Source organism: Narcine bancroftii, chromosome 5 (genome assembly GCF_036971445.1).
Source record: "Narcine bancroftii isolate sNarBan1 chromosome 5, sNarBan1.hap1, whole genome shotgun sequence".
Taxonomy (NCBI): Eukaryota; Metazoa; Chordata; class Chondrichthyes; order Torpediniformes; family Narcinidae; genus Narcine; species Narcine bancroftii.
The window spans coordinates 88,545,599-88,569,195 of NC_091473.1; the positions used below are offsets into that span (position 1 = coordinate 88,545,599).

The 23,597-nt window shown below is 38.3% G+C and overlaps 1 protein-coding gene and 2 long non-coding RNA genes across 6 annotated transcripts in view; 2 read left to right on the top strand and 1 right to left on the bottom strand.

Annotated features, from left to right (window-relative positions):
• Positions 1 to 1,042, bottom strand: part of LOC138763682 (uncharacterized) — a 130,941-nt gene extending 129,899 nt beyond the window's left edge. For 3 of the 4 annotated variants that reach the window (XR_011357725.1, XR_011357724.1, XR_011357723.1), the window contains exon 1: positions 659 to 1,042. This is a non-coding gene — a long non-coding RNA (uncharacterized lncRNA). The remainder of the gene's footprint in view (positions 1 to 658) is intronic. The other variant, XR_011357726.1, reaches the window with a different exon arrangement.
• Positions 835 to 23,597, top strand: part of gorab (golgin, rab6-interacting) — a 60,170-nt gene continuing 37,407 nt past the window's right edge. Inside the window, exon 1 of the mRNA XM_069938236.1 lies at positions 835 to 1,082. Coding sequence (XP_069794337.1) covers positions 1,025 to 1,082 — 58 coding nt within the window. The 5' untranslated portion in view covers positions 835 to 1,024. The remainder of the gene's footprint in view (positions 1,083 to 23,597) is intronic.
• Positions 1,078 to 22,427, top strand: LOC138763681 (uncharacterized). The gene is made up of 3 exons (XR_011357722.1): positions 1,078 to 1,150; positions 3,185 to 3,324; positions 22,244 to 22,427. It is a non-coding gene; the product is annotated as an uncharacterized lncRNA (long non-coding RNA).

The window sequence follows — 23,597 nt, forward strand, 5'->3', positions numbered from 1 at the left end:
ATGTTTTAGGTGTGGTCGTGAGATTGGATCTTTTTTTGCATTCTACTTGGCAGTTACCTAAAGTTAAATATTTCTGGTTCAAAGTCGGTAACTTTTTGGAACGAATTATGGGGTTAAGTTCCCACAAGATCCGATGTTATTATTATTGAGTAATATTAAGGTTATAAGACTTACATTAAAATTGAATTTGTACAAATCGCCTGAGCAGTTTTCAGGAAATGTATAGCAATATCATGGAAGTCAGATAGATTTAAGTTTAGAAAGATGGCACGCAAACTTCGTAGCTGTATACCACTTGAGAAGATTACTTACAGTTTACAAGATAAATATCATGTATTTTGGAGAATATGGTGCCCGTATTTACAAAATCGGGGTTTACATATTTAATAGACTCTCTGAAGACTTCATTTCTCTATTCCCTTGGCATTCCTCAGTCCTTCTATCTCTATTTTCTTTTTCCTTCGAGGGGCTTTGGGGGAGGGGAGGTTATATTACCTTATGTATAACTATTTGAAATAATTGTTTGAATTGAATAAAATGTGATTTTTATTAGAGGTGTAAAATTTGTAAATAAAATATTTAAAAAGACCTCCGTAGCGTCCTTTTTTAAAAAAAAGTTAGCTGACAACGGAACACACGACAGACCTATGGATCTTACTTAAATGCTGTAAAGACACTTTTTCGCTCCTCTGATGCAAATATTCACCATATATTTACAGAGCCAAGCGGCTTTTTGACGATCCATTTCCCTCTCCACTCAATTCTCATCTTGTCGTCCCCACGATAAACCAATTGGCGCCAACGATGACGCGGAAACTCCTCGCTTCACGATTGCCAATGCAAGTCACGCTCGGGCGAAGGAGAGTTGACATTCCGACTGCGCAAGCGCAGCGGAGGGATTTGGTGCCACGCAGACGGTGTCTTGTACGCGTGCGCATTACTTGGACTCGGAGGCGAAGGGGTCTCTGTCTTGTCTACATCTTGCACCAGCAATTTTCTCCCTTTGGTTTATTGTGCAGAAGATATGGCTGGTTGGGCAGGATTTTCTGACGAGGAGGTGACGCGGATAAAGCAGTTGAAAGGTAAAAGCGTGCATTGTAATGTTTGAGGTTGCTGATTTGTGAAAGGATGTCGGTGTCATTCCTGAATTGTAGGTTCCTCTACATTTTGTAATTAATTTCCTATTAATGCCTGTTTTGCTGCACTGTGTAGTAGGCGAATCTGAGAAGCAAAACGTTTCGTTTATTTTGACATCCTTTTCTTTCTCTGTAAAGTGAGAGCCAGCAATATGAATACTAAAACTCTGGCAGATCGAAAAGGCCTAATTGTTTAATGTTAGAAAGAATAAATTTACGTTTATTTCTGTGATGCTATATTCTTCCAAGATTTTATTCCATTGGATAACAGTTGATTATCCGGGGTAATGGAGGGCAGAGTCACCGTGAATAATGCAAAACATTGGAACACATTTAAAGTACAACAATTGTGTTGCATTACTTGGTTATTAAATCAAGTTCAAGCTTACGATCATCTGATTGTACATGTACAACCTGATGAAACACTGGACCATGTACACACAGAATCACAGCCCACAGGAAGAAGCTTGGACTCAGCCTGGCAGACCTGATATGTTCATGCCCTTTAGCATTGTGCACTTGTTACAGGATTATGTTATTAGTAATCTTTAAGTTAGGAATAGATTATTTTTAGTAAAGGGACTTTGTGGGTTGGATACAGGGATACTTACACAAAGACAGATCACACATTCATGTCAGCTGATAAAAAAGGCCTTCCAGAAACAAAGTGTCTCTTAATTCAAAGCAGTAAGAATTTTTGATTATGCTCTTGAAAGTCCAAAGATAATGTATGTTTGCTCAAAAGCACCAGTGTACACATACAGCCATTCTGCTTATTGGTCTGACCAGAGAGCCCGGAAGCACTTTCTCATTAACTTTTGGAAGAGTTGGAACTTCAAACACTCAGAAACACCTGTATAAACAAGCAGGAGGCCATCTGCCATAATTTGTGGTTTTGGAGAAATGAAACTGAACCAAAACAGTCATGTGATTAAAGATACTTGAAGAAGGCATCTTTAAGATTGAACCATCTTGAAGACTGAAGTTAGAGATGCAGTAACTCTTGTGTGTTCTCCCTTTGACAGGGAAGAGAGCGTAGAATCAATGTGGCTTTGGGAAAAGATGGCCACTCGACTGCTTTTCTTGGTCAAAAGAGAGCAGTGTTACTGTAACAATTTTTAATGGTTACTTCATTGAACCCTTGTCTGGGTTTGTGAAATCATCATGTGAAATACAAGTTCAGCAACCTCCGTGCAAGAGAGGGGAATGGGAAAAATCATTCATATGAAGTAATATTTCTCTGAAAGCAAATCTATAAGCATTTGTGAGTTTGAGAACTTTTGAACAGCAGTTGAAAGACTGAGTTTCAACAGGAAAGACTTCGAACACTGAACTTTAAAATCATCTCTTCAGAATTCTGCCTGAATTGTAATGGTTTGGGATTTGCCAAACACATGTATACATTTGGGCATAGTGGGGTTAAGTAAGATTCTATATTATTAATAGTTATTGTTTTGAAGATAACATCTTGGTGAATTTCTATTGCTTCTGATCTGTGGCATAACAGCACTGGATGGAAAGGCTCTTCTCCAGTTCTTTAAGCCCTATTCAGGTATTGCTGCCAGTAAATGTTGTCAATAGAGGAAAAGGAGATTCTAGTGATCTTATTTAATGATCCTCTGCATAGATTTTTGGGCTGATTCTTTGTAACTACCATTGCACATAATGATGCAGGCAGACAGGACATTCTCAATTGTGCTCCAGTAAAAGGTTGTCAAGATAGGGCCTGGTAGCCTTGCCCTTCTTGGCCTCCTTATGAAGTGTAGGTCCTGCTGCACTTTCCTAACTAATGAGGTGTTGTGTCCAGGGTAGAATGTCCTTTATATACATGTCAAGGAATTTTTTGCTCTCCTCTCCAAACTATTGATATGTAGCAGAAAATGATTGACCTGTCAAAATAACTGAATCTATTTAAAATTAGTACATTTTTCTAAGTACTCAAGAATTTGATTTGAAACATTTACAGTACAGTTGGCTCTAGTGTTTATTTGTAATTAGAGGGTTCAACTTTTGTTTCGTGTTTTGACTAGTTTCTTTATTTTCTGGAGACCCTTTCTGCAGTGAGGGTGCTTTAGGTAGCCTTTGGAAACGTTGGACAGTTAATGAGCAAGCTTTTAAATTGAGGTTCCATAGCAGTTTACCGTGTCAATCAATTGATGCACATTGGAGACCTACAAACATCAATCTTGTGAGTAAGAATTACCTTTTCAGTTGATAAGTAGTGCCAGTAACTTCCATAATATCCTGATATTTTTGGTTGTAAAATTAATTGATTAACTGGAAATTTAATGTCACTTTAAAAAAAGTTTTAATTATTGATTGATTCATTAATTTTCTTTTTGATAGGACCTGTAACATTTAACTCAGTGTCTGCTTACAGAAATTGGATAATTTTTGTTGCCATGCTGATTGATATTAAGTTTTTTTTCTCAAATTGCAATTATATTGTGCTTTTTCATTCCCTAAAATGAACCCAATCGAATGTGCTCACTGTTAGAAGGCATTGTGGTCACATGACCATATTTTTAAAATTAAATGATGTACAGTAGTTTAAAATCATAGCAGAAACCATCTGACTCTGGTCGCATCAATAATGCAGTGAAATGTTATTGTTGAAAATGTATTTAAGCCATGGGCAAGAGTTTGAGTCCAGCATTTATTTATTGTGAATCATGATATAATTACTGAAAATTTATGAGGTGTAATCTTAGAGCTCCCAGGATTTTCAAGAATAAATAGGGTAAAAACCTCAACTGAATAACCAAAATACCAAAAATTGATGTGGGAAGAAACCTACAACAAACAATGACTAAGAAGAGTAAATTCACAAATAAACGCACAAAAAAATCTCCATAGAAACGAGAGGCCTGGCTAGGGTTGCCCCATGGCAAAGAAATAGCGAGCCCTGAGGAGGGAGCTGCAGCTTCAAGGGAATGACCCACCCAGCAGAGAGGACAAGGCTCAGGCGAGGACTGTGCTACCACCCGGCAAGTACACAAAGAAAGCCTTTCCGAAGCCCCTGGAGATGGGGAAATGCTTGCGGGCCCCCCCTCACACAACGGGAATCCCAGGTCAGGTGCCCTTGCAGTATGTGTGATGCCCGGGATGAAGTCGTTGCTTGTAACGATTACGGAGCAGCGACCCTGAAAAGCACGGGGAGCAGGCCAACCCAGACAGAGAAGAAACAGAGTCAACTCCAGTTTTGAGGGGGAGGTGGCAGGTCCGGAACCAAGTCGTGCGGTACGGTGGGCGATACAGCAGCGAGTGATGTCAGGTTGAGTGTGGCAACCAGCGGGTCCAGCGATTGATGAGAAGAGATGGTGAGCACCGGCAGTAGCAACGACAGGTGCATTGAAGAGGACGAAGGCAGCGGTGGAGGAAGGCTCCATTGGGGTGTGAGATTTATTTTAAATTTAAAAAAAATGTCCTCTCAAAAACATAGCAAGCGGGGGGCTCAGAGTCTTCCCTGCGTGATGTAATTGACATGCTGGGCCAGGTGGAAGGCAGGCTCTTCCAGGCTGTCAAGAAGAGAACCCAAGGCATGGGAGAGAAGCTGGACAGGGCTACTCATTTTATTTGAAACAACATGACTCCTAGTCTAGAATAGTTTTTTTTCTGGCTTCAGCTCATTTGGAAGGTAGGATCATGGAAGCCGAGTATAGGGCAAGGTTTCTCTCAGACCATTCCCCCTTGGTCTTGACTATAGATATGTCAGATAAGCAAGGCACAACATACAGATGGCATCTTAACACTTTGCTGTTGAAAAAGCCGGAGTTATGTATTTTTATAAGAACTCAAATAGTCCTGTTCTGTGAGGATAACTGCCCTTCTACTCCAGATAAATTTATTCTGTGGACACCCATAAGGCGTACTTGAGGGACCAGATAATTAGGTATACAAAGATTGTCAAGAAAAATTATGAGGGAAGAGGAGGAATTGGAAAAGGACATTACCCAATTAGAGAAGGATTTTCAGGAATCTGGCTTGGAGGGCCATTATAGATCTCTCACAAATAAGAAATTAGAACATAATATGCTTCAGATGGAGAAGGTCATTGAGGTTGATACAAAAGTATTATGAGTTAGGGGATAGAGCTCACAAGGTCCTCACTTGGCAGTTGAGGACAAAACATGCCTCTAGAATAATTAATGCAATACAAACGGGGAATAGCCAAGTGTCATATAAACCAAAGGAAATTAAAGAGACCTTCAGAGAATTCTATGAAGGATTGTACAAATCTGAATTGACTGGGGATCCCAATCAAATGGACGAGTTCCTGGCCAGATTATATCTCCCACTCCTGAATCCAGAGGAACAGGTGAGATTAGATCTTCCTTTTACAGAGGAAGAGCTGGGTAAAGCATTGAGTGCGCTACAAGCAGACAAGTCTCCGGGGAAGGATGGATTCCTGCCTGACCTCTATCGAGAATTTAAGGACTTATTAATGCCTCTATATATGGAGGTGATAGACCAGGCTAGGGAAACACAATCCCTCCCGAAATCTTTCACAATGGTGATTGTTACAACAATTTTGAAGAAGGGTAAAGATCCACTCGTGCCCTCTTCTTATAGGCCAATTTCCATGCTGAAAACTGATGACAAGGTCCTAGCCAAAGCCCTGGCAAACAGATTGGCGTTGCATTTGCCGAAATTGATAAACAAAGACCAGGCAGGCTTTGTACAGGAGAGACAAGCAGCAGACTGCTGAGTGTAATGCATCTGGCACAATCTAGAAATGAGAGGGAATTGGCCATATCCTTGGATGCAGAGAATGCTTTTGACAGACTGGAGTGGGAATTTTTATTTAAGGTGCTGGAGAAGGTGGGAACAACTTTTCAAAATTGAATCAGGATGCTATACCATCACCCAAGGTGAAAGTTGTAGCCAATGGGCAGATCACTTAAGCCTTCCCACTTAGTAGACAAGGGTGCCCGCTATCACTGGCTCTCTTTGTGCTGGCATTGGAACCTCTGGCGGAGGCTGTTTGTCAGGATCCAGACATTAAAGGTTATCAATTGGGTCAGGAGGAGCACAAAATTAACTTATTCGCTGATGACATACTGATATATCTGACATGGCAATTTCTCTGCCTCAACTGCATATGATACTGATGGAATATGAGAAACCTTCTGGGTACAATTGGGAAAAGAGCAAGGTGATGCCACTCACCGAGGATAATTAGAGTCAGTTTAAAGAAAATAGTAATTTAAAGTGGCCATGGAAGGGATCAAATACCTAGGAGTTAATATTGATGGTAATTTGAATAATCTACACCCCCTTGCTGGAGAGAGTCGAGGAGGACCTAAAGATGTGGATGTCCCTGCCCATAACTTTAATGGGCAGGGTTAACTGCATCAAAATGAATGTGTTGCCAAGATTCCAGTGTCTTTTTCAAACTTTGCCGTTGCCACGGGGTTCTTTAAACAGCTGCTACATATGGTTAGAAGGTTTCACTGGAGTGGTAAGGTGCCAAGGGTGTCTATGGGAAAAATTAACATGGGACTATAGTCTAGGCAGATTGAGAATACCAGACTTCAAAAAATATTATTGGGAAGGTCAATCACAATATATCACCTCTCTTTAAGGGAGGAGGTGTACCATCCTGGGCACAAATTGATCTGCACTTGGTGGGCGAGAAGATGGCAGAGGATTTTATTTACAAATAGGATGCCAAATTGCTGTTGGGGAAGAAGGGCAGCCCCATACTAAAACAAGTGATTAGTATCTGGACCAAAATCAACCAGTATCTGAACGCTAAAGTGGAACTGTCACCAAAAACACCCCTGACTCCTAATAAATTAATACTATTAACAGTAGGTAACAAGATCCTAGACATCTGGCGCTGTAATGGCATCAGGTGCCTAGAGGACTGTTACAAGTGGAGACAATTAATGTCATTTGAGCAACTAAAAAATAAATATGCTTTGCCAAATCACATTCCATTGCTATCTTCAAATAAGGTCTTTCTATGGGACGTATTGGGTGCAAGTACGCCCCTACCTCGATGCAGTAACATAGAGGCCTTGATTCGAAGGGGGAGTGTTAAGAAACTTATTTTGGCAATGTATTGTCTGTTCCAGTCAGAGGGACCCAAACCGGGCCTTCATAGGTCGAGAGAAAGATGGGTGTCTAACTTGGGCATTGCAATTGATGAGAGATACTGATCCAACTTGTGCCAGGAAAGCATGACCACGGTCATCAATGCAAGGTACAGGCTGGTCCAGTACAACATTTTGCACCAGTTGTATCTAACGCCACAGAAAATAAACATATCAAAACCAGAACTCTCTGACCAATGCTTCATATGTGGCATTGCGACCAGGATGTTCTTGTGCGCGACCTGGTCATGTACCAAGGTGAGGCCCTTTTGGGTAGATCTTGGCCCAGTCCTGGAGAAAATTATAGGCAAGTGATTCCCACAGGACCCAGCATTGTTCTTGCTGGGAAATATAATGGTCATAAGGCTTACAATGAAGCTGTCCAAATTTCAAATCCAATTTGTGATAATCGCAGTGGCCAGGAAATGCATTGCAGCGACTGGAAGTTTGACTCCAGTCGTAGTATCAAATGATGGAACAAGGAAATGCAAAGCTGTGTTCCCCTGGGGAAAATGTAACCTGAGAAACAAATACAGAACCTTTCATAAGATCTGGCAGCCATACATGAACTACATAGGTGCATGGCAGTAATTGGTTTACCCATTCCTTGCTGTGGCTTCCTCTCCCTTGCACTGATCCTGATCAAAGAAAGTTCGGAATGAATATCGGCCCAGAGACCACCCACTGAGCTGTGATAATCCCTGCCCCTTGTTATTTATTTTCCTGCTGTTAAAGTTTTGTTGTTGTTGAAATTTGAGTGAGTTGTTTTGTATTGGGGGGGAGAAGGGGATTGGTAGAGACACGGGCTTGTATGTATGTACATAAAGAAAATGAATATATGTATATTTGAATGTGAACTGCTGCTGTTGGCAGGACACTGTTTATGGCTGTACAAGCTTATGTGAAAATATAAATAAAATATTCACAAAAAAGCGAAATCATGTCACTCACAAATTACAGTCAATGCCAAGCAAACAGTTATTTAAAGTGGCCACAAAACAGGGTCAAATATCTGGGAGTCAGAATAGACTATAACTGGAATAATTTATATAAATTAAATTATGCCCCCTTGCATGAAAGAATTGAGGAGGACTTAAAGGTGGCTGTCCCTGTCCATAATCTTAGTGGTCAGGGTCAACTGTACTAAAATGAATGTGTTTCTGAGGTTCCAGTACCTCTTCCAGGGGATTATTCCAAAATTTGCTCTCACAAGTAAGAACATTTCTACGGAATGGAAAGGTAGCCCAGGGTCTCTATGGGAAAAATTGACCTAGGCTTACAGTCTGGGCGGATTACAAATGTCAAACTTCAAGAAATACTATTGGGCAGCCCAGTCGAGATGCATCACCTCACTCTTTGAAGGAGGTAGTGTACCATCCTGGCACAAATTGACCTACACGTGGTTGGCAAGAAGGTAGCAGAGGACTTTATTTATATAAATGGGACGCCAAATTGTTATCTGGGAAAACATGCAGCCCTATACTAAAACAAATTATTCTTATTTGGAATAAAATCAACCAATATTTAGGTATCCAAGTTGGGCTGTCCCCAAAAACACCTCTGACTCCAAATAGACTAATACCATTGACGGTAGGTAACAAGATTCTAGATGCCTGGTGTCGTAATGGTGTCAGGCACATAGAGAACAGTTATGAGCAGGGGCAACTAATGTCATTTGAACAACTCAGAAACTAATATGATTTATCAAATAAGATGTTCCACTTCTACCTCCAGATAAGATCTTTTCTGCAGGACAAGTTAGGTCCAACTATGGCCCTACCAGGGGGCAGAGTCATGGAGGCCATGATTTGAAGGGGGAACACATGGAAGTTCATCTCAACAATGTAATGCTTGCTCCAAGTGGAAGGACCCAAACCAGACCTTCATAAATCAAGGCACAGGTGGGAGTTGGACTTGGGAATAACAATTGATGAGTGGTCCTGGTCTGACCTGTGCCGGACCAGCATGACTGCAATCATTCAAGCACGGTATGGGCTGGTGCAATATAGTTTTCTGCACTAGCTATACCTGATGCCGCAAAAATTGAACAGATCTAAACCAGAAGCAAAGAATTCCTGCAGGATCCAGAGTTGTTCCTGTTGGGAAATATAATGGACATAAGACTTGCAATGAAGCTCTCTAAATTTCAAATCCAATTCATAATGATCGCATTGGCAGTGGCCAGGTTACCTGGAAATCCGACTAGAGGAGTTGAAGTTGTTCTTGAAGATGCGAATTGGAAACCTGCTTCGATGAAATTTTGTGGGTATATTGCCTTGCCCTCCTTGGGCATATTTTTGATCAATTAAACAAATTGAATCTCCGGCTGCAAAGCAAGGGCACAACTATCATCTAGTTTGTTGATGCTCACAGTGCATTAATACAAAAGCTTGAAAAACTGGAAGCACAACGATGAAGGAGGAAACTTTGCCATGTTTGACTCTCTTTCAGCAGTAGCTGTTAATGGAATGGATGTTGCACATGAAGTTGTCTTGCATCTCAGCTGCCTGCAAGAAGAATTCCTGCACTACTTACCAGAAATCAGCAGTAAAGGCAGCCTACTTTCCTCTTCGAAGAATTTATTCAATTTTATATGAATGCTCTTTGACCTTGGTAATATATTTGTTAAATGGTATGGGATTTTTAAAAATTGGCTTACAAATAAAAAGCAGAGTAGTAGTGGAAGAAAAGTATTCTACCTGGAGGTCAGTGACTCGTGGAGTACCACAAGGATCATTTCTGGAATCCCTGCTCTTTGTGATTTTTTTTTAAATATAAATGACCTGGATGAAGAGGTGGAAGATTGGGCCAGTAAGTTGGAGGAATTGTGGATGGAGCTGAAGGTTGTCGAAGGTTACAAGAGGATAGAGGCAGGATGCAGAGTTGGGTGGAGAAGTGCCAGATGGAGGTCAATCCAGATAAGTGTGAGGTGATGTATTTTGGAAGGACAATCTGGAAGGCTGAGTTAATGGTCAGTTAAGAGTGTGGATGAACAGAGGTGCCTTGGGGCCCAAATCCATACATCCCTCAAGGTTGCCGCACAAGTTGGAGGAAGTCACGTGATGGAGTAGTGGCCGATCGGGTTGAACCAGCCCTCTCCAGAAAAAAATAAAAAAGTTTAGAAAAGACAGAGCTCAGCGAAGATAAAACTAAGAAGATAAAGTTAGAGAAGAATAAGAAGATGGCACCCAAGAAAGAGACCGTAAAAACAATGGGGAACAAATATGAAGAAAAAACACCGGAGAAGAAAAAAGGCGGCCTTTCCTGCACGCAGGAGCAGGGAACTAAGGTGATGAAGAGCAGCCGATCTCCGAGGCTGGTGAGTGCCCTGCGACCGGTGGTCTGCAAAAATGGCTTTCTGAGCCAAGCAAAAGTGCGCAACTGCATATGCGCAATCAAAAAATAAAGGGAACACCGATGGGAGAGGGGGTTCAGCTGAGGAACGGGCATCTGCAATGCGTCCAGCTGAGGGACGCCCGACATCAGGGCGCTCAGCTGGAATGTCATAACAGCGGCGAGGAGAAGATCGAGGGTGAACGGCAACAGGACGAGCAACAGAAGGAGGTCCAACAGCAAGAGGAGGACAGACAAAGTCATGGAAGTAATTCATCAGGAAAAGCAGAAGAGACGCAGATACAAAGAAGAGAAGACAACAAAAACACAGACACAGATACAGAAGGAGAGGAAGAAGATCATCAAGACCTTCACAGAGAAATAGAAGGTAAAACAGATGGACAAAATATAGATAAAGATTTTTTTGAAGAACAAATTAGATAATTAAAAGAATGATTATCATTAGAATTTAGTGCAATTAAAAGAAAAATGAAAAGAGCAGAAGACAAAATGCGTTCTAGAACGGGTCATGACAGAAATAGTGAAAAGAGTAGACAATGTGGAGGAACGGGAAATTGGAAGTAAATGATTTAAGAGAAAAATTGGAAGAAAGTGACAAAAAAATTAGAGACACAGGAGTTGTTATCTCAGAAAATTGATATGTTGGAAAACTATAGTAGGTGAAACAACATGAAAATAGTGGGTCTGAAGGAGGATGAAGAAGGCCCAGACATGAAGGAATTTATAAAAGAACACCGAAGGTGTTGGGAATAACAGAATTGCATGAAGAAATGGAAAGGGCACACAGACCATTAGTATCAAAGCTGCAGACACATTAAAGATCCATCTTAGTAATATTTTTAAGATATACAACAAGAGAAAATACACTGGAGCAGGCAAGAAATAAAGTTAGATAATAAGCCATTGGAATATAAGGGACAAAAAATATTTTTCTACCCGGACATAAGTTTTGAACTCTTAAAGAAGAGGAAGGAATTTAATACGGAAAAAACGATTTTATGGAAAAAAGATTACAAATTCATATTAGGACATCCAGCCGTACTTAAAGTATTTATAACTGGGGAACAAAACAGGCAATTCTTGGATCTGAAGAAAGCACAAGAATTTGCAGGAGAGAAGAAGAGATGTAACAAGAAAGAAGACTGGCAATAAAGTATATATAAAGATGTAATATTATAAAGTAAAAATAATGTATATATAAAGAATTAAAGATGGTAAAAAGAAGCGGAGGAAAAGAAGAAAAGAGAGAGCTTTGTTTTATTTATTTAAAGTGTTTTCTGGAGGTGGCTGGGGGGAGAGAATAACTGTCAATGCGAAATCAGTTGACGCTTGCGAGCAAGATCGCAGACCAAATGGAAAGGGGAGTTGTGGTTGCCCGACAAGGAAAAAGGGCCAACTCCGAGAGGGGTGATTCATTTTGGATTAAGGTGTTATTGAGTGTGGGGATTGTCCCGAGTATTTCATGTTTTAAATGTGTTGTCATACATTGAGATTAAAAAGGGAAACGTAAAAGATGAAAATGGGAAAAAGGAGGATGGAGCTAGCAAGGAAGCGGAAAAGAGGTGTAATCAAGATATAAGATGGCCACATTGAACTATATGACTATAAACATTAATGGAATAAATAACCAAATTAAAAGGAAGAGGCTACTAAATTTACTGAAAAAAAGAAAAAATAGATATAGCTTTGTGCAGGAAATGCATCTAACCGAAGAGGAACATAATAAATTGAAGAGAGACTGGGTAGGACACGTAGCGGCAGCATCATATTATTCAAAAGCTAGAGGTGTAGCCATATTAGTTAACAAAAATATACCAATCAAGATAGAGGAGGAAATAACAGATCCAGCAGGGAGGTATGTAATGATAAAGTGTCAGATATACTCAGAATTTTGGAATTTGCTCAATATATATGCACCTAATGATGAGGATCAAAAGTTTATGCAAGATTTTTTTGAAGATTGCAGACATGCAAGGAAATATATTAATAGGAGGGGATTTTAACATTAATTTGGATCCAATGTTGTATAAAACTGGTCAAAAGGCAAGCAAAAAGAATAAGGTAGCCAAATTTATGGTTAAAACAATGCAGGAAATGAAACTTATGGATATATGGAGGAGGCAGCACCCAAAAGAAGAGGAATATTCATACTACTCGAGAAGGCATAGAACATACTCAAGGATAGATATGTTTTTGTTGTTGGCACATATTCAAGGGAAAGTCAGGAAAAATTAGTATAACGCTAGACTACTTTCAGATCATTCACCCCTACTATTGGCAATAGAACTGGAGGACATTCCACCAAGAACATATAGATGGAGGTTAAATCCCATGCTACTTAAAAGACAGGAACTTAGAGAGTTTATTGAATGTCATATTAAAACATAGTTTGAAATTAACAGAATCAGTTAAAGATAAATTTGTACTATGGGATGCAATTAAAGCTTTCATTGGAGGATAGGTAATAAGTTATGTAACAAAGATGAAAAAAGAATACAATCGGGAAATAGAGCAGCTGGAAAGGGAGATAGCAAGTACAGAAAGAAACTAGTGAAAAGGGATGATATAAAGAAAAAGAGAGAATTGGCGGACAAAAAAAATGAAACATTACAAATGTACAAAGTGGAGAAAAACATAATGAAAACAAAGCAAAAGTATTATGAATTGGGAAAAAAAAACACAAAATATTGGCCTGGCAATTTAAAGCAGAACAAGCTTTAAAAAAAACTGCATTGGCATCAAGGAGAAAGGACAAACAAATCACATATAACCCAACAGAGATTAATGAAAACTTTAAGGAATTTTATGAACAATTATACCAAACTGAGAATGAGGGGAAAGATGATAAAATAGAAGAGATTTTAGCTAAAATTGAATTGCCGAAATTGTAAGAAGAGGAACAAAGCAAACTGATAAAACCATTTGAAATAGAGGAAGTGCAGGATATATTGAAAAAGCTACCGAACAATAAAACACCAGGAGAGGATGGATTTCCAATAGAATTTTATAAAACATTTAAAGAGTTATTAATTCCTCCTCTCCTGGAAGTAATGAATCAGGTAGAAGAAACACAAAACTTGCCAGACTCGTGTAAGATGGCAATAATTACAGTAATACCAAAGATGGGGAAGGATCCCTTGACACCAGCATCATATAGACCTACCTAACTCAGATTATAAGATGATAGCGAAATTATTAGCAAACAGATTGGCCGACTGTGTACCAAAAATAGTTAAACAAGATCAAACTGGATTTATCAAGAAAAGACGGAACAACGGTCAATATCTGTAAACTTATTAATTCATGTAGCTCAAGGAAGTAAAAAAATAACGGTGGCTTTTCTGCCTTGGATGCAGAAAAGTCTTTGACAGGTTAGAGTGGAACTACTTATTTAAAGTATTACTTAAGTTCAATCTGCCAGAAAAATATGTTAATTGGATTAAAGCATCATATAATGGACTGTTAGCAAAGGTAGTAGTAAATAGATATGTATCAAACCAATTCAAATTAAGTAGATCAACGAGGCAGGGATGTCCATTATCCCCATCACTGTTCGCCTTAGCAATAGAACCATTGGCAGAGCTGATAAGAATAGAAAATAAAATAAAAGGGATAAAAATAAAGGAGAAGGAGTATAAAATTAGTTTATTTGCAGATGACATCATAGTATATCTAACAGAACCAGAAATATCAATAAAAGAATTACATAAGAAATTGAAGGAATATGGAGAAATTTCGGGGTACAAGGTCAACGCAAATCAGTGAAGTGATGCCAATGAGTAATGCAGATTATACAGAATTTATAAAAGAATGACCATTTAAATGGCAAACCCAAGCAATCCAATACCTAGGTATCAGGTTAGACAATAACTTGAGCCACTTGTACAAACTAAATTATCAGCCATTAATAAAGAAATTACAAGAAGACTTAGAACATTGGAAAGAATTACCACTAACGTTGATAGGGAAGGTGAACTGCATTAAAATGAATGTGTTCCCAAGGATACAATACTTATTTCAAACGTTACCAATTCCCTCGTCAGAGAAATTTTTTGTTGAACTAAAGAGAATAATAAGGAAATTCTTGTGGAAAGGGGGGAAACTGAGGGTAGCGCTAGATAAATTAACAAAGAGATATAACCAAGATGGTTTGCAGTTACCAAACTTCAGAAACTATTATGGAGCCACACAATTAAGATATTTATCAGATTTTTATCAAACAAAAGAAAAACCAGACTGGACTAAGTTAGAACTAGATAAAATAGGAGAGAATTTACCGGAACATATATTGTATAAGTGGGATGAAAAGCTGGTGAAATATAATAGCTCACCAGTATTGCATCATTTATTTAATATATGGAAGAAGATTCATGTAGAAAGAAAAAAAATGAATTCCCAAATACCAAAATTGTTATTGACGCAAAATCCACGAATCCCTTTTACAATAGATAACCTTTCCTTTGGAGAATGGGAGAGAAAAGGAATCAAGAGAATAGAGAATTGTTTTTTGGGAAATAATTTATTAACTTTTGAACAGTTGAAGGGCAAATATGGAATAACTCGCGGTACAATGTTTGCATATCATCAACTGAAAGCTTATTTCAAGGAAAAATTGGAAAACAGATTGAGATTACCAGAAGGAAGCAGCTTTGGATATGTGATTACAGATACCATGATAATTAAAAGATTTATAACAAATATGTACATTAAGCTGCAAGGTAAGGAAAATGATGAAACAACCTATAAACCCAAACAAAAATGGGAAAAGGACTTAAATATAAAAATAGAGAATGAAACATGGGAAAAGTTATGTTCTGGAACTATGAAGAATACAATAAACACAAGGTTACGCATGATACAGTATAATTGGTTACACAGGTTATATATTACTTAAAAATTGGATCCAACAATATCAGATAAGTGTTTCCGCTATAAAAATGAAATGGGAACAGCAATACATGCAATGGAAACAGCAATACATGCAATTTGGTCATGTACAAAAGTAAATACGTTTTCGAAAGAACTAAGTCAGATACTAAATAAAATCACAAATAACAACATACCAAAAAACCCAGAGATCTTAACCCAGAGTAACATAAGAAGTAAAGAATTAGGCCTCAAATTGGATAAAGCGCATAAAAGATTCATTATGATAGCCTTCGCAGTAGCAAAAAAATATATAATGTCAACTTGGAAAATGGAAAAGAATCTGAGAATACAGCAATGGTACAAGGAAATGAATAAATGTATTCCACTGGAAAAAATAACATATAATTTAAAAAATAAAGTTACATGGTTTGTTATAACATTTGGGAACCATACATGGAACATAACAGAGAGAGCTTGCCTCGGAACCCCATCCCCTAAAATGATAAGAAGACAAAACTATTTAATTTAGTGTGTAAAATTAGATGACACATATTTCTTGTTTGTTTTTCCCTTGTGGGAAGACATTGTTTTATGGTTTTATTGTTTTGTATATGTTGAATATTTATAGGTTTTGGAGGGGGGTGGGAAGGGGTGAGGGGGGGAAAGGGGGGAAAATGACACTGTATATTTAATGAGAAATGTTTGTACATATTTTGGTTGATATGGCTTACAGTGTGAGAAATAAAAAAAGGTTGCCACACAAGTTGATAGTTAAGAAGGCCTTTAGGATGCTGGGCTTCATTAATAGGGGGATTGAGTTCAAGGATTGAGTGGTCATGTGGCAACTCCACAAATCTCTGGTGAGACCACATTTAGAGTATTGTGTTCAGTTCTGGGCACCTCATTATAGGAAGGATGTAGAAGCAATGGAGAGGGTGCAGGGGAGATTTACCAGGATGTTGCCTGGGTTGGGGAAAAAAAAATCTTAATATGACCTATTAAAGGTAAAGCCAATGGAGACCATTTAGAAAGAAATTGTGGTGGAGGCTGAAATATTAGGGGCATTTGAGAGATTCTTAGAGAGGCACATGGATGGAAGAAAAATAGAGGGTTACGAGGTAGGGAGAGTTTAGTACTTTTTTTAAGTAATATGTGTTGGCACAACATCAAGGGCTGAAGGGCCTGTACTGTAGTGTTTTATGTTCCAAGGACTGGCACTAATGAGGAGCCCCTTGTTAGTCGGTAAATTGATTTTCTTTGTTCTCTTTTGAAATAATGAATTCAACAATTTCACACCACCTCTCAATTCAGCTATTGTTTCCACTTGGGGAACACATTGTTCTCATGGCACACTGTCCTCAACACAATTGAAGTTTAGAGTCAATAACGATGTATTCGTTGAGTTATTTGAGTCCTTGAACATTGGCTAGTCTACTGGCTCAAAACAATCATGTCATATGTCATGTTTTTTCATACTGGCAATGTACAAATGTACTCATTGGATTTTTCTGCTTCTGCTTGTGAGCAGTTAGGGTAAGCACTGATTGGTGGTTTGATTTGTCAAAATATGGGTGTGAAATGGAGTGATATGTATGGTTTATGATTGTGTAGCTATGTTCAAGGGTGTTAGGGCCTCTGTGGCAGAACTTTAAAATTATTTATATTGTCAGTGAGGACTCACCTCCCTGAATCTTTTTGTTCTTCATTTCAGCTACTTTATTTTCAATGTTTCAAATCCTGTGTGTCCAACAACTCTGTTTGATTCAGAATTTATTGTCATAAATGTGTCACAAAATTGTTTTGTGGCAGCATTTCAGTGAAAATATTGGTATAAAATTACATTTAAAAAAAATAAATACACAAGAGTGTGGCTCATTGTCCATTCAGAAATTGGATGATGGAAGGGAAGAAGTTGTTTTTGTAACGTTGGGTGTTCGTTTTCAGGCTCTTGTACCTCCTCCCTGTGAAGAGAGCATAGCCTGCCTGGATGGTGAGTGTCCTTAAGGATAGATGCTCCTTAAGATTCCACCACTTGTAGATGTCCTTGATGGAGTGGATGATGCTGGCCAAATTCACAATTCTCTAGTTTTTGTTCTTGTCCTGTGCATTGGGATCTCCATACCAGACAGTGATGCCACCAGTCAGAATTCTCTCCACGGTACACCTGTAGAAACTTGCAAGAGTGTTCGGTGACATACTGAATCGACTCAAACTCCCTGTGAAGTAGATCAGCTGGCCAGCTTTCTTCATGATTGTATCCACTTGGAGGTCCTAGGACAGATCATGAGAGATATTGACACCCAGAAACTTGAAGTCCTTGACCCTCTCCACTGCTGACCCCTCTGAGGACTTGTTCATGTTCTGATTTTTTTTTCCCCCTCCTGAAGTTCACAATCAGCTCCTTAGTTTCGCTAACGTTGAGTGCAAGGTTGTTGTGCACTACTCAATCAGCTGATCCATCTCCCTCCTGCACCCTACCTCACTGCCATCGTGGTGTCATCAGCAAATTTGCAGATGACATTTAAATTGTGCCTAGCCACAGTCTTGGATGTATGGTGAGTAAAATAGTAGGCTAAGCCCCCTTCCTTGATGTGCACCAGTGTTGATCATCAATGAGGAGTTGTTTCAGATTTGTATTATCTGGGTTCTTGAGGAAGTCAAGGATCCAGTTATGGGGGGGGGGGGGGGGGTGCCCAGCACTGAGGGTATTATGGTGTTGAAAGCTGAGCTGCAGTCGATGAAGAGTACCTTGATGTCTGTGTTGCTGTATTCCAAGTGATCAAAAGCTGAGTGGAGAGCCAGTCTATATTGCATCTATTGTGGAGAAATTGTGACAGTAGGTGAATTGCAGTGGGTCCAGATCTTGGGTGCAAATTAATTTATTTGTATTTAGAAATGGAGCATGGTTACAGGCTCTTTTGGCCCACAAGCCTCTGCTGCCCAATCACACCCAATTGAACTACAACCTGCAGTACGTTTTGGAGGGTGGGAGGAAATCCATGCAGACTTTGGGAGAACGTACAAACTCCTTACAGTCAGTGCAGGATTTGAACCCTGGTCCCGATCACTGGCGCTGTGACAGCATTGCGCTAACAACTATGCTAACCATGCCGCCTAAGGTTGTGACCGTGTTCAATCTCACAAAGCATTTCATTACAGTAGATGTGAGAGCTACTGTGTGATGGTCATTGAGGCAGCTGACCCTGCTCTTCTTGGGCACTGGGTTGATTGATTACCTCTGACTATACCAATGAGAGATTGAAAGTGTGAACTCTGATTAGTTGGTTGGCACAGATTTTCTGTACCCTGCCAGGTATGCCATCAGGGCCTGATGCCTTGTTAGGATCTTCTGACATTGGCTTCAGACACAGATATCACATTTCTCCTTCTCAAAGTTGGCATAAAATGTGTTCAACTCATTGGTAGTGATGCACCACAGCCATTTATGGTGGTCGACCTCACCTTGAAGGATGCAATGGTCTGCAATCCTTGCCATAGCTGGCAAGTATCTGATTCTGACTCTAGCTTTCTTCCGAATTGGCTGTCCTGCTGTGATAGGCTTGCAGATTTCAGATATATTGACAAGTGCATACATGACATCGCATATAACCCTGATATTTTTTTTCCCTGTGGGCCAGGTAGAATGACCACTTATTGGTAGTGCACATGTAAACAAGCAAATGTAAACAACTGCAATACTGAGGAGAAAAAAACAATAAACTGCAAAAGTAAGAGTCCTTAAATGAGTCTCTGATTGAGTTTGTCATTGAGGAGTCTGATGGGGGAGGGGTAGCAGCTGTTCCTGAACCTGTTGGTGCAAGTCTTGTGGCACCTCTACTGAGGTCTGTACCTGGACTTCCTTCAGCGATCTGGATTACCAGCCTTCAATCCCATTGATCTCGTTCTCAGCAGGTTGCAAATCTTTTGATTCTTATAATTTCCATTTGGTAGTAATCCTTTTACAAAAATCACAAGATATTTTCAGAGCCTCATCCTCTTGTATAATGCTACATTTAAGTTAGATCCTGATTTTTAAGGACACAAGTTTAATATCGTTATTGAAAACATGATTATTTTGTGTGAACGTGTAACCTTTAATTTCATTTGATCCATATTGAATAATGGTGTTCCTATATTGTAATCTGATATTATTTTTATTCATAATATAAAGTATCATCAAAGAAAAATAGTATTGTACATTCTTGCCATTTTGTCTAAACATTTCACTTCTGTATATTATAGTGTTAGAATAATGATTGGCTAAATATTGCAATAGCCTCTAACATGGCACCCTGAGGTGATACTTCGCTCAATTATTTGAGGGACTTCCCCACTGGTCTCAACCCCTAACTTCTTTGATTAATAAATATCGACAGTGCCCTGACCATCTGATGGTGATATCTCTCGATGCAGAAAAGGGTTTTGATAGAGTTGAGTGGAACTTTTTATTTAAAGTTTTAGAGAAATTTAAGTTTGGTTCTTCTTTTATTGGTTGGATTAAAGCTTTATACAATAAACCAATAGCCAGGGTACTGACAAATGGTCAGATCTTGGAACCTTTTAAATTAACTCGTTCAACTCGACAAGGTTGTCCTTTGTCTCCAGCTTTGTTTGCATTAGTAATTGAACCTTTAGCACAGCTGATAATACAAAATACACAGATACAAGGTATGAAAGTTTTAGATGAGGAGTATAAAATTAATCTATTTGCTGACGATGTACTGGTGTATTTAACAAACCCAGCTCAGTCACTTTTACACTTGAAGGAATGTTTAACACAATATGGATCTTTGTCTGGATATAAAGTTAACTGGGGGAAAAAAGTGAAATTTTACCGATAGGTGTTATAACAGTATTATTAATTTGAAGTGGACTGATCGAATTAAATATTTGGGTATAAATTTAGATGTTGATTATCAATCTTTATATAAATTAAATTATGTACCGTTAATGAAAAAGATCAAAGCTGATTTGATTAAGTGGAAGGATCTTCCTATAAATTTAATTGGAAGAATAAATACAATCAAAATTGATATCTTTCCACGTATACAATATTTGTTTCAGTCAATTCCGTGTTTCCTCAATAATAATTTTTTCTGAGATTTAAATAAAATGGTTAGGGAATTTTTATGGAAAGGTAAATTTCCGAGAGTAGCTTTGAATAAGTTAACTTGGAAATATGCTTTAGGGGGATTACGTTTACCACATTTTCAAAATTATTATGAGGCAGCTCAACTTAAATTTATTAGTTCTTTAATGGATTTAGCCCAGTTGGGCTAAAATTGAGATGGAGAATATTTTTGAATTTGAAATACATCAATTTTTGTTTTGGTGGAATTTAAATTTATTACAACAATATAATGTGCCGATACTAAAGCATTTAATTAAGTTATGGATGAGGAAAAATGGAATGATAGGTTCTAAGGGTAAATTATTGACTTTAACACCTTTATATAATAATCAACATTCATTTTTCAATGCATAATCAATATTTATTACATTGGAAATCTAAAGGTATAAAAAAACTTGGGGGATTGTTTTAAAGAAGGTAAATTTTTTTCCTTTAATCAAATGAGGGAAGATTTTGGTATTAATGAGAATTCTTTATTCGTTTATTATAACTTCGATCCTTAGTAAAACAAATATTTGGTAGAGATATGATTTTACCTAAATTGACTAAATTTGAATATTTTCTTGTGATTGTACCAAAGAAGGGATATATTTCATTGATGTACCAAATATTACAGGAAAGTATGGGGGAAAAAAAGGGATGGGATAGATCTAAGATTAAATGGGAAAAGGATATTAATTTTATTTTTTCCGTGGATGACTGGTTAGATATTTGTCATGATAGTGTTACTAGATTGATAAATGTTCGTTATGCAATGGTTAATTATAATTTTTTTACATCAATTGTATTTAACACCTGAAAAGTTTTTTTTTTTAAAAATGGTTTTAGTGAATCAAACTCTTGTTTTAGATGTGGTAATTCAGTTGGAACTTTTTTTCATGCTGTTTGGTTATGTGTACATATACAATCTTTTTGGAAAGCAATTCAATTGTTTTTGGAACATTTGTATAAGATTAAAATATTTCTAGACCCGACAATATTTTTGTTGGGTAGGTTGAAGCCTTTGAAAGATTTGGGATCAGATAAATTTCAGATTGCTTTTGTATATTTAGCTTTATCTGTAGCAAAAAAAAATTTATAGCAAGTACATGGAAAAATGGTAATGTGATTGATATTAATAGATGGCATAATGAGATTAAAAACTTGTTTGGTAATGGAAAAAATCACATGTTTTGCATGATAATTATTCTTTTTTTTAATAAATGGTCTTTATATTCAGAATATTTACATTTAAATTTACTTTGATTAGATTTTAGTAAATATATTTCAGCTTTTTTGTCTCTTTGGCTCTCCTAAAGAGAGAGCTGGCTGAGAGGGGGAGGGGGGGTTCTTTTTTCCTTTTATAAAAAAATTATTGTTCACAAAATGTACTTTTTTTTAAACTGTATGAAATCACCTTGTTGAACGAATAAATAAAGTTGTGAGAGAAAAAAAACCAAAAAAACCCCTAATTTCTCAGTCGAGGAAGGAAGATAGATTGTGGTCCTTCCCCCCACAAAGCCTTTGTGTTGGCTGCATCAAGTTTCAGGGACCTTCAGCATGTACTCCTAAGCCTAGAATATGCCAATCAGCAACATCCCCTCACTGTACTGGAAGATCTCAAGTTTTGGACAAATCAAAGAATGCCTTTCACTGAGTTGACTATCTTCCAACAGCTTTGGATGTCTGTGTGCGTGTAAATCAGAGTTCTCTTTTAAACTGCTGCTCCGGATGAAGCACGACAAAGACCCTACTCCAGACCCTCTTCGCAACTCCACGGTTTGCAAAGAGATGGGTGACATGGTTACTATGATGTACATTAAATATAAATAAGACCTCAAATAACTAGTCTACCTCATTGAGTGGAATAAAATTGGCCATCACCTTGTTTCATTTTGGTAGTGTTATAAGATGCATGTGCTTTGTGACCACCCTTCATAATATCATTGACCTATTGACAGGCAATTCTATTTCAACCACCAGATGTCATCAGTTGTCTTAGTTAATCCAACATAATGATTTCCTGAAGCTATCAGGTTGCACTCTTTGTATTCTTTTTGAAATAGATTTCTGAGAAATTATAGCATAATTGAGGTAATTGAATTGTCTGCATCCTGCAAGTTGTTCAAGTGTTGGTTTGGTTCAAAAGATGTCAACATCTCAACATCTGTCCTTAACAATCCAATTTATGAGATAAAGAACCAAATATGAACCATTCTCATAGATCAGTTGGTAAATGAGCCAGCTATTAATCACATGTTTCCAAGTGACAATTAATTAGTTAAAACTTACAGAAAATTTCAACATTGAAGATTTCATTGCTACACGGATGAACTTAAATAAAGGTAAAACTGTCTAGCTCTTACAAATACTCACCTCAAATCTGGTGACTATGATAATGGCCTATTTTTGCATACAGAAAGTGTTTCTTTTAAAAATCAACTATCACATGAGTATTTAAATGCCATTTAACAACTGCATCTAATGTCTGCATAAAACAAGATATCCCTAAAAGGTCAGACTTGGTGTAATACATGGCAGGTTCTTTGATGTTTCTGTAGAAATATGGACATGCATTTAACTTGGTGCTGTTTTATGTGACAAATTGACATTCCTTTCAGCAGTGACTTTGTCACTGCTTTATCTTTTTTTTTCTTTGGCTTGGCTTCGCCGTCGAAGATTTATGGAGGGGTATGTCCACGTCAGCTGCAGGCTCGTTGGTGACTGACAAGTCCGATGCGGGACAGGCAGACACGATTGCAGCAGTTGCAAGGGAAAATTGGTTGGTTGGGGTTGGGTGCTGGGTTTTTCCTCCTTTGTCTTTTGTCAGTGAGGTGGGCTCTGCGGTCTTCTTCAAAGGAGGTTGCTGCCCACCAAACTGTGAGGCGCCAAGATGCACGGTTGGAAGCGATATCAGCCCACTGGCGGTGGTCAATGTAGCAGGCACCAAGAGATTTCTTTAAGCAGTCCTTGTACCTCTTCTTTGGTGCACCTCTGTCTTGGAGGCCAGTGGAGAGCTCACCATAGAAC